Source organism: Hemicordylus capensis, chromosome 5, assembly GCF_027244095.1.
Source record: "Hemicordylus capensis ecotype Gifberg chromosome 5, rHemCap1.1.pri, whole genome shotgun sequence".
In the NCBI taxonomy this organism is placed as follows: domain Eukaryota; kingdom Metazoa; phylum Chordata; class Lepidosauria; order Squamata; family Cordylidae; genus Hemicordylus; species Hemicordylus capensis.
Window position 1 is genome coordinate 98781295 of NC_069661.1, and position 12200 is coordinate 98793494.

Here is a 12200-nt window from a genome sequence, read left to right on the forward strand (position 1 = left end):
TTACTTAAACATAATGTGTTTGCTCCAATTACAGTTTGTGTATATTTCCATTCAATGCATTTATAGTTTACCTCATAGTACCAGAGGTAGAAAAATGGTTATGACAATTTCATAATTATGATATGCCTATACACATGTGGTCAATCCTGAGATTTTAAAACTTACTTTATAAAATGTTGGAAAAGCCATCTGCCCTGGTCTCATTCAGCTTTCTTTCAATCTTTCAGGTGAGTCCATTGCCATGTCATGCTGCAAGGCCTTACTCCTGTAAAAGATTTTGTGGAAGACTGCTCAGTTGTCAGAACCATACTTGCATGAAAGAATGTCATAAAGTTACTGAAACGAATGATGACAAGGATGTTCGAAAGGTAAAGTCAAGCTTTCTTGCAGTGGAACCAAACCACTTTGTTCTCTAGAACTTGAGAATATAACTGTCAGGCAACCTTTAATGTGTTTAATTTCTACTTTTCTCATTTGTCTAATTAGGTTTGATTGTCCACATTAAATAGAAAGCAGCAGAGCTGTGTGAGTGCAGTGTTGAATAGTATATGCAATTCTTCAGTGGTATGTTGCAGGGTAGAGTGATTTAATCTTTAGACTGAATTTGCTAAGAAGAAAGGCCAACATAAAACCACTAAAAAATCCAAAACCCCACAACCCACTTATTTAGATACTTACTAAATAAAAGTGCATATTAACCGGTGATATTTCTTTTAAAAATGTTCACAGATGGGTTCCCTTTATGACTTGCAGCCGCTACAGGTTTTGTAGAGACCAACTGGCTGGAATCAAAGTTGCTTCTTCTTTCCAGTGTTTTCTTTCTTGGAACACTGTCCAGACCCTTCTTTCTCATATAATTGCTCTGCCCCGCCCTACAAAAAAGCATATAATTTCAACCAGGGCTGGTACTGGTTACTAGGCAGCTAAGTGTTCTCTATGAGGTGGAAAGTAAATGTATCTTTATTTTAATGGTAGGCATTTCCATAAATGTGTATAATCAAAGTACTGACTAAGCCAGTTGCAGTGATCAGGCAGTTAGTAGGAGTAAATAGCCACCCCTATGGAGCAGTAGATTATAACTGCTATAGCTAGTCCCAGGTCCCCCAATATCAAGCCATAATGTAAGTATATGAACTATTGTGCTCTATGGTGACTAATGAATAAGTTTTCACCGTTCTTTCTTTACAACTAAAACCAGCCCTTAATAAGTGGGTCATAAGTCCCATTTTTAGAGGTTATCTTTTTGCATTAAGTTTAGACTTCATACGATATAACTGAAACTTTACTTAAAAACAAAAAGACACACACACCCCTTAATTTATTTCTATCTACACTGGTGGGTTGAGTTCCATATCATGTTAAATTATACCCAGAAATGATACATACAATATTGCGTGGTTTTATGCTTTCATAATATTGTGCAAATTATCAGTGAGGTAAGATAATAAGTTGAACGACCAAAGGGCTAGTTCACACAATCCTCTAGCAAGTAAGTAGGAGGCAACTGTAAGTTCTCGGGAGCACATGCTCTTGGCATGCAAACCCACTCAAGTCCAGGTCATGAGTTCTCTGCCCAACCGTTGCCCAACTTCCATAAACACGATTTGAAGTTGGGCAGAGAAGACGCCTCGGGAACTAGACGGTGGCGGGTGCATGCAGCATGCTTGCCAGGAGCATGCTCTCTGCAAGAACCTCAAGTTCCCTCTTTCTTACCTGCTGGTGGATTGTGTGACCTCATCCAAAGTTATGTTGTACTAATCCTGAAGAGTAGCAGCATATGAAATTGTAGTAAGGAGGTTTTGTATATTGCACTGTCTCAGGAAAAACACTTACATGAAAAGACTCCGTAGAAATGCAGGAGGATACAACAGTGTTCAGGGTGTAGTGTTTAGAGTGCTGGACTAGGACCGGGGAGACCCGAGTTCAAATTCCCATTCAGCCATGATACTAGCTGGGTGACTTTGGGCTAGTCACTTCTCTCTCAGCCTTGCCTACTTCACAAGGTTGTTGTAAAAGAGAAACTTAAGTATGTAGTAGTACACCGTTCTGGGCTCCTTGGAGGAAGAGCAGGATATAAATGTAGTAATAATAATAATAATATTTAAAAGTCCCTCTTCTTAGCTGGGGTTTTAATAATGTGAGAACAACTTTCTGTATCTTCATTAATTTCATACAGAAGAGATGTAATGTGTGGGGTGACGGGGACATAAAAGCAATCAAAGGTTAATGTCCTCCTTGGGAGTTACCTATTGTACTATTACTGCCTCACCCCTTTTTATATACAAGACCTTAATTTTAAAAATAACTGTTGGGTTCATCCCTACAGTTGGTCTTGAACTGGAGACTCAGGTCACTATCCAGCTTTGGTCAAAGGAGGGAAATGCAGGGAAGCCAGCCATACCAGTAGGCTAGAGAGGGCAGTCAGTAGTGGTTGATGGAGGTGCTAGTCAAATGGGGTTTACTCCTAAGTAAGGTCTATGTAGAATTGCAGTCTTTGTTTTTCAATCATGACTACTTAGTAGATCTTCCGTACATAGCAAATGAAATAGTTTGGAGTATCTTCCTAGTTACTACATCCCTTATGCTGCTTATTTGTCTGCCACTCAGCTCCTGTGTTCCTTGCATTGCTTTACCTCACTGCCTGTATTCTAACTTAACTTCTCCACATTTCTCTGTCTCACTTCATCTCATCTTCATGATGTTACCAGCTCATAATGGTTAGGGATGTGACACTACTTTTCCCTTTTGACTATTTCGGAACTGTCATAACTCACATTTTTTTGAAATCCTGACTATTGGCCAGTTGTAAGTCTGTTACCAATGCAACATGCTAAATTGTGTTTTGTTTCCTATCTTCACCTTTTGCTGCAATATGTAATGATGACATGTCTGTCTTTTCTCCTGTCCTCCCCCTTCTTGGTCTAAAACATACGGACTTAATCACCTATTTAGTGCAAACTTTGTATTTGAGATTTTTCCCAGCCCCACCTGTCGCTTGTTAAGTATACTTCAGTATTGAACTGTTTGATAGGGATAGTGCAGTGCTGTAATAACTATTTGGTTATGGTTTTGATAGTTATTTACTTCATGGTTATCTGGTATGTAATTAAAACACATAGCTGTAAACACATTTAACAATTAACAACATTGTGTGAAACCTCTTTAAGAATTATGTTTGTGGGGTGGGGAGACTGAACAGATTTTTGGCAAACCTGGCTTAGAAATGAAAGCCAACAGCAGCTTCACTTCCTTTATGTGTGCGTGTCTCTAAATAACTGTCATTCCTTAATGAGATTTTTTTGTTTGTTTGTTATTTGAACCACTGGTGGACATGGCACTTTGTTTCCTGGACAATGTGCTAAAGTAGGTTAGAATCTGCTAAGTAAAGTACAGTTTTAAACCTAGTTACAGTAAGTACAAATAGAGATATTTAACCTTTTAAAGATTATTCACACTGAATTAAGAGTGTATGTGTTGTGGTATGTGCTTTTTAGCCATTTGTAGAACAGATTCCTATCCTGAACTATTAATAATTTTTCAAGAGACATTACTTGGACAAAAATTAAAAGCTCATTTAAAAAGTCTGCTATCGTTCATGGCCCTTAATACGATGTACTTCTTGGCAAAAGCTAAAAGCAGAAGACATTCTAAAATAGTGATTGGTTTTTAGGCTTCTCACATCCAGTCAGCTTCATGATTCAAATTAGTGTTTGCTCGGTACTTTGCAGGTGAAAAGCAATTAAAGAAATGCCTGTTTTGTGCTGAAATGTCATAGTCAGGGTTGGATAACAATTTTGTTGGCGTTAACCTTTCTGAGATTGGCATTTGGTGGCATTATATCTCCCTTGCTTAGTCTCCACCTAACGTCAGTTCTTTTTCTAATTCTCCTTTTGGAAGTTGTTGTAGACAAGTTCAGCTCCTTTTTGGTTGAAAAATATTTATTTATTACATTTGCATCCCACCCCTTACCTAAAGAGCTTGGGATAGTGTACATGGGGTTATCTCAATCGCTTCTCACAACTGCACCCCGCTTCCCCCACTATGAGGTAGATTTGGTCAGAGAAAGAGAGTGAGTAGTCCAAGATCGAGTGAGCATTATAGAATTGTTTGTTAAACCCAGGTCTCCTTAGACTAAGTCATAATATCTATCTGGTGTACCACCCTGGATCCATAGGTTAATTCAAGGAATTTCCTTGTATTCCAAGCACCTTGGACATGAAATATGTAGTGCAGATTGTCTTCATGCACTGCTAACCTACACTTTTATTCTTACACACATTGCTTAATTTGATTGTTGTGCTACCTGGTCTTTCGGCCATAATAGCAGGGATTTGGGCACCTGTGTATTCCTACCTTATGCCATCCCTCTTACTTCCTTCATATATCTCCTTAAAACCCACCTTTTCTGTGAAGCCTTTGGCACAGCTCACATATAGTACCCCCTCCTCCCTTCCTCTATCATCTCCTAGATTTGCTAGATTGTAGGCCCCTGGGGCAGGTATCTGCCCTCTCATTTTTTGTAGAGTGCCATGTGCTATATAATGGTGCTGTATAAATAACAATTTAACAGGGATCTGTTGATATTATAGTGCATAGCTTTGGATGTTACAAATAAGGATGTGTGAACCAGTTCTGCTGCTCAAAGGCTCACCCTAGAGCTGCATGGGGGGTGGCCCTTGTCCAGCAAGTCGAACCAAGCCACCGCCTCACGAGCTGGCTTGACAGTATACTTACAAAGGGTGATCTAGCAAGGATTCCCTTTTTCAAGTAAAGGGTTGCCAGGCGGGGAAGGGCATGCACAGAGAGGACCGAAACGGCCCCTAGACAGCCAGGGCTGTCATTCAGGAGGCGGACAGGAGGGTGAAAGACATCCCGCTGCCTCTATGGCCACTGCTGCCACCATCTTGCTGAGCAGTGGCGATTTTTCAAGGTAAAAAGAGAGAACTTTCCCCTGGCCCCTCCACCGCTGCCTTGCCAGATTTTTACAAGTATAGTCATAGAGCCCCTCGAGCTGACTCGACAGTGGGACCAGACTGGGCCAGGCTCAACAGAGTCCATACTGGCCAGGGCAGCTCGAATCCGGTCCAGATTTGAGCCGAACCAAGCCAGCCAATTCGGTGAACATCCCTAGTTACAAAGATGCATTGTCTGTGCAGTCACTTCTGCAGTTGCCTGGTAGTGCTTATTTAGTAATATCTTCAAAGAATCTTGCTTAGGAAGTAGCACAAGTAGTATTCCAGCTTGCAAAACCTTCATATGCAATATTCTTTTTAGATGTTACTAACAAGTACTGCCATATGACTGTGGAAGAGAGACTGCAGCTGGCTGGCTGTGTTTGCTGCTCTATGTGTATCCTGAGATTTTTTTTTTTTTATGTGTCCTGTGCTGGGGTTTTTTAAAAACACAAAATAAGGGTATAAATGATAGCTTGTATCAAAATGAGATTTCAGCTGAAATATTGCTTAAACCATACATTGTACTATCTAACAAATGGAATCCAGTTCACAAAGTTATCAAGCTGAAATCAGTTCCCGCCCCCTTCCATATTTTAACTAGATGATTTAGCTTAGCTCTATGCAAAATATTATAAGCCCTTTTTAACCAGTTCTCCCTTTGAGGAGCTGTTTTTATAGATTTTCCATTTATAGGCCAGCTTGATCCTTGAATGTTTTATTAGACTGATAACAAATTCCTGATGTTTTGTTGTTTTTAATCTATCAGACTATGTATCCAAGTAGAAATATTTCAAGATTTACATGTAAGGAACAAGATGAGATGTTATTTGAATATCTAAACTGCAATTATTTCTTTCATCAAATAGATATAAGTGGAGGATAACTGATTGTGTGTCTAAGTATTATTGGGAGGGGTTCTATAATTTTTCAAATATAGTCTTTATTCACAAATTATACAAAAGGTGACAATTATGCACTAGAAGAGTAAAGTGGCAAACGCCTAAGTCTCATTCAAAGTACCCTGAGTACAAGGAATCTTACAGAAGCAGACTTTTCCTCTACTCCTTTCCATTTCAGGCCCCAGTGCCGCCACCCCACCCCCCAAGTTACTCCTGAGGGTCAGGGACATTTGGAAATTAAGTGGGATGTAATGCTGTTGTGACTTGTGTTGTGACATGGTTAGAAACGTTGGTAACTTGGCAGAAGTGCCTAGTATGAGACGTGCATAGTCTTTGTTTCGTTTCAGCGGATTCTTCCCTTCCCTGCAGCCTTCTCATGCCACATCCCACTTCATGGTGGAGGGTCCCCCACCATGAGAAGTGGCATTTCATGGAGCACTATGGGTGCATTTTGATGGGTGTATCTATTCCAATAGAATAAAAGTTGATTCCAACGCTGATTTTTTTAAATTCAATCTTCTTTTTCTTGAAATCTAAGTGGGCAAGAGTGACCATATATAGGATATCCAAGAGCCTTTAAACCAATCTTCAAAGAGAGGGCCTACACAGGTCGTGTGTGTGTGTATGTGTGTGTGTGTGTGTGTGTGTGTGTGTATGTGAGATTTCAGTCCTTTTCACCAATTGTTGTTAACAATTTCTTGATTATCAGAATGTACCAAATTTTCTGTGCAGCCTAACAAAAAGTGAAATGGTGCAAATGGCAACTGGTCATTGTTTTTCTCACCTCTGCTGTCCTCTTCTAGAATGCTTAGGGATTAACACATGTCCACCATATATGTGTCATTTTGCTCATGGTATGGTTTGTTTTTACATTTGTATTCCGCTCTTCCTCCGAGAAGCTCAGAGCAGTGTACATGCTTATTTTTATCCTCACAACGACCCTGTGAGGTAGGTTAGGCTGAAAGAAACATGACTGGCCCAGAGTCACTCAGTAAGTTTCACGGTTGAATGGGGATTCGAACTTGGGTTTTCCCAGTCTTAGTCCAACAGTTCCCTGCATTTTAGTTGAATTTTAGTTAGGAAAGGACAAGCGGTCTCTCGCAATACCCTTTAAAAAAAAAGTTTTCAGCTCTGTTAGAAGTATATTACTTTAAAATAACAAAATGTCATTTAAATATTGGGGTTTTTTTGTTAAAGCAGTAAATTGTTTAAAGAGCAAATCATTCCATCATTTGTCTTTTTACTGTATTGTTATTAGGCAGGACCAGAATGTTCTCAGTGTGAAGAAGAATGTTCTAAGCCACGACCGCCTGGCTGCCCTCACTCATGTATTCTGCCTTGCCACCCTGGGGAATGCTCACCATGTGCTCAAATGATCCGGATGAAGTGTCACTGCAAACTCACAAGCCTGTACATTGAATGCTTGTATGTAGTTCAAGGGAGACTTGCTTTCAACTTTGAGATTTTAAATGTCACTGTGCTGTGTGTATGTTGCTGCATTAGATGGATTTTCTCTTTCTCCCTGTGCCTTCTACTTGGGTGTTAAAAATGGACAAAGCAAGAGTACTGTTCAGATCAGAATTAATTCATCTACCTGTCCCATATGAGGCTCTTTGCAGTGAGAGCCATATTTGAAGTGTGTTCTGGGGGCATATATCAGAATGGTGGACTGAGGCACCAGATTATCTAGGCTTGACTTGGGTCTTGCTTGAGCTGTCTGTTCTTGAGTCTACTGATTGACAGGTTAGAAGGTAGGAAAGATGTTTCCTCCAGATACTACTAGCTAACAAAGTCATGGGGAATGTCCACCTACTGGACTGACATCTTGCATGAATTTGTTTTAAACTTACCTTGCTGACTTCTGTTGACATGCTGCTCCCATTCTTCATGAGGCAATTTGTTGCACAGACAGAACTTTAAGAATGGGCACAAAGGTTGACCCCAGCACCATGTGTGCTACACATTCTGGGCTAATTACTATTTTCTCTGTGTGCAAATAGTAAGGCTCACTAGTCTGAATCATAGGACCATATTTACCACAAATATTTTGTGCTCTAGGCATGTCTGGAGTTAGTTTGTCATGGTGCTGCTTACTCTTCCTGTGCCACAGAATTGCACGGGATAAACTGTACAATAAGCTGTATTGCTTGAACAGACTTGTTTAGTTGTTTTTGTCCTTTATCCTTTCAGGCCCCCACCCCCACTTGTTTGTCTCTGTTCTCTAATTTCAACATAGATGTGTGTGTTGATATATCTCAGAGCCAAACTATACAGTGTGATGGCACAGTGTGGGTGTTGCCGATTCCCCCCACCCCCAGTGAAGTGGGGTGGGAGAGTGCATCTTAGCGGGGCGTGTGCTGAATTCTTCCTCTGCCTGTGCTTTCAACCCCACCCCAGACTATTCCAGCTATTGTTTTCCAAGTGTGGAGGAGGATTACTCTGGCCTTGGAACCCCACTGAGGGGGAAAGAGCTGAGTAGAAGTGATCTAAGGGGGCAAATCATGAATAGGGGAGAAGTTTAGCCTCCCACCTGCCAGTTTTGCACTTTAAACATCGCTCACCCCCAGACTCTCTGCTATGTAGGAAATCTGCATGAGCCACACTGTAACATGAGTTATGCTGCAGTAATATCTAGCGTTGACCTTCAGTGATGTTTGTGTAGTTTGCATGCCTGTCTTTTCTCTATAAAAGTAATGTAATAAATATTTTGCTGCTAATAAGCACTGTTCAGTTGCCAGCAGAGAAGCAAGAGCATAGTAAGAAGTTATAGTAAGAAGTATAGTGCTAAAATGCCTCCCTTACAATACAGGGTACTAGTAATAATGGGAAACTTAGCTAATATTAAAAACCAGGAGACGTTATGGTGACATGCATTGGTGGCATAAACTCTTGTTAACTAGAGTCTACTTTGACAGATCTGTAAAGTGTTTTCCTCATTTGGCGCCCATGTGCGTGCGTGTGTGTGTGTGTGGATAGATAGATAGATAGATAGATAGATAGATAGATAGATAGATAGATACACATACCATGCAGCATTCCGTGGGTTCTTGCACACTGTGGGTGCTGTGCTGCTGTGTCTTCTAAATGCACGTTTTGCTAGAGCGCATTTGCGCAAATGCCAAAATGGCATAAGGGAGTTGCATGATCACATGACCATTGGAGAGAATGACTGTGATTTCACGCAACTCCCTTGTGCAATTTCAACATTTGCACAAAAGTTCTCTAGTGCAACTTGCAATTGGAAGATGCAGCAGCACCCGCAGTGCGCAAAAAGATCTGAACCACTGTACTATTTGTGAGCTGTTTTACACAGTGGGACTAAAGGTCACATAAAACTTGCTTAAAATGAGTTGGACTATTGGTGCATCTAGTTTACTGTTGTCAACACAGACTGGCAGTGGCTTTCCAGAGTTTGAAACAGAGATCTTCCCAGACCTACCTGGAGATGCCAAAAATCGAATTTTGGACCGTCTGCTTGCAAAGCATGGGTCTGCCACTGAGCTACAGCACGATTCCCCCATGAAGCAAAGTTATTGCTACATTACAATAGACTAGCATGGTTACCCCTTTGGAACTGACATTGTTATGGTAAAAGCACTAGTAAAAGGTGTGTTCATCAATAAACTGTTTGTGTTTATCTCCTCTCAAACATATCATCCTGTTTTTATTTTTTGTATTTCAGAAAAATTACTTGTGCTGACTTAAAGGACAAGGTTATGCTCAGTTCCTGCAAAAATCAGTGCCCAAAAGAGGTTGGTTATGTGTGTAGTTGAACTTATATATTGGACATATTTAAGAAGTATCAAAGCAATCTAATTTCTCCTGTTTAAAAATTTAGCTCACCACTGTCTTAACTTGCTGAACACTGGTGGTAGATGCCAAAATAACATGACGAGCTACAAAGTCTGTTCTTGTTGGCAGGTGCATTTATAGGTTGACATCCTGGCTAGTGAAGTGCACGTGTAAGGAGGACTGTGAGGACATGATGGGAGTTGGTAAGCAGCACTCCTGGTCCCTTTACACACGTGCTGTGTGCAAGTCTAGAAACATCCTCACTTTGCCCACCCTCCCGAAGCGCTTGGGAAGAGCTGACTCTCAGTGACCTGTTTCCATTCCTCCAGGGTACACGCAGAGTGGAGATGTTTCTACGACTTGTACAATAGTGTGTCTGTAGAAGGACTGGAAGAGTGGCTCACAAGCTCCAGTTGCGTCCCCACAGTCCTGCTCTACATGTGTGCTTCAGTACAGGGGAGCTTAGTGCTATAAGCTAATGCGAAAGAGTCAAGAAAGAAATGACTTTTCTTGTGCTCTTTCCTCCTCTAAGGAGGAGAACCTAGGAATGTTTAAACCACTTCCGAGCCAGTTCCCTTTGCTTTTTCCCTTTTGTTTCTCTGTCTTTTTGCTCCACCCCTTACCCCATTTTTTCTCCTTTTTGCCTCATGTATCCTAACCATGTTGAAAGTTCTGACAATATTAGTGTACTTTTAGATTTACTACAGTGAAATCTTGGGTTACGTGTTGCAGCTAATTTTAAAAAAATGAAAATTATAGATTTTCTGGTCCAATGCACCTTAGGTGTGGTTGTGAGCCAATTGTAGATCATGATTTACCAACTGAAGAAGATACGTTGCCACTGCAAACAGTGCTGCTCGAGGAATTGCCTCTGTCTTTTGTAATGAACTTAGCAAACTATTCATTTCATATCGTGCTTTTGGTCTATTCCAGACTTGGCACCGTTGACGACTCCGTGTGTATGTAAAAACACATAACCCCCAGACTCTATAGGGAAATCTCTATCAAAACTGGTGCTATTTGTGGTCTGTTGCAAGCTTGGAGTGTAAATCTGATATCACTGTAGAGAATTATGAAAGATTTAAAGGTATAGTTGTTACCATAACATCTTGGCAAGTTCAACAACTTTATTTTGGCTACAGTAGTATTTAACAGCAGAAGAGCTTTTGTTGTCTGGTACAAGTGTTACTTTTTTTGTCTCACATTTCTTTTTGCTTCAGAGAGCAAGCATACTTTGATACTTCCATAGACACTACTCAAAAGTTTAAAACATTTTACAAGATATATTTTATTACAGGAACTAAATATCCAGTATAACTGTTTCAATCCATATGTAGAATGCATCATAAATGTTAGGAAGAACCTAGAAGATGTAGTGTCATAAATCCCCTTAAATTATCTGAGATTTCATGTTTCATGTGATTTTGACTTCCTTTACAAATACATCATTTTGCTTTAGAGAGAGAGAGAAATGCATAAAGTGTACTGTGTGGAGGAAATGTGTTTTACTTGAGCAATGAAAAGTACTATCTTGATAGGCAGCATGTGGCAGAGATTTTAGTCATTTTATAATACTCTGAACTGCCATATGTGGTGGAACAATTAATCCTGTTACAAGAAACTATTGGAAACACTTTTTTTAAAGCTGTGAACTTAAAAGTCTGAGGACTACAGCTATAATTTAATACTTTTAATTTGGAATGATATAATATGTATAAAATATTTGAGAATGCTACTCAGTACTTCCATTAGAAAGTCTTGAAGCCCAAATTGTGTCATTATCAGCACTGAGGTTAGTACATTCACCGAAAGTACTGAGTAGCATTCAGGAGAAGCTGCATCTCTGGTCATCCCTTGCCTCATCTCAGATGGTGAGAAGGCCCCAAGAAGGGCCTCTGATGAAGATCTTCATAATGGGACAGAGAAGGCAGTCCTGAAGTTACCCTGGCCCCAAGCCATGCATTAAAAGCAACATTTTGAATTGAGCCTGGAAACAGACTGGGAGGGGATACAGTTCTTTTAAGGCAAACAAGATGTATAAGCCTGCTCCCCCAGTCAGTACAAACTATAATGGCTGGTTCACTAACTGAAGTTCCCAAATAGGCTTCATGGGCAGTCACACATACAATGTGCGACACTGCACTAATCCAAAGAGGACATTCTTCAAACATAAATAACTGTGGCCAGGCAATCTCTGTCTAGGAGGAGCCACAGCTAGCACACCAGACACGCACACCTGGGCCCTGTATTTGGTGTGTTTAGGTGCTACCTGAAAACATGGCATCTCATACAGCGCAATGAAAATTGGGCAGTTCAGCACCAGCTACGCTGCTGCATGTGTCTAAACCACTGTCTGTGCTGTTGCAGACAAATATGTTCCACTGCAACTTAAAACTGCCTAAGTGCATGTTGTGCAACACTCCTTGCATTCTTTCCAGTGGAGGTAGTGTCATGCAACTGCACTTGCACAAGTTTAAGTTGCAGTGGAATAGCCCTGTTCTGTAATGGAGCAAGCAGTGGCTTAGACCCTTACAGCGGCACAGGCAATGCTGAA

At 40.6% G+C, this 12200-nt stretch overlaps 1 protein-coding gene across 2 annotated transcripts in view; it reads left to right on the forward strand.

Moving 5' to 3' along the window:
* NFXL1 (nuclear transcription factor, X-box binding like 1) overlaps positions 1-12200 on the forward strand; it is a 114188-nt gene that overhangs the window by 73661 nt on the left and 28327 nt on the right. The window contains exons 16-19 of one of the 2 annotated variants that reach the window (XM_053254373.1): positions 228-368; positions 7113-7279; positions 9537-9606; positions 10580-10707. In XM_053254373.1, coding sequence (XP_053110348.1) covers positions 228-368; positions 7113-7279; positions 9537-9606; positions 10580-10594 — 393 coding nt within the window. In that variant the 3' untranslated portion in view covers positions 10595-10707. Of the gene's footprint in view, positions 1-227; positions 369-7112; positions 7280-9536; positions 9607-10579; positions 10708-12200 lie in introns of those variants that run through there. The other variant, XM_053254371.1, reaches the window with a different exon arrangement.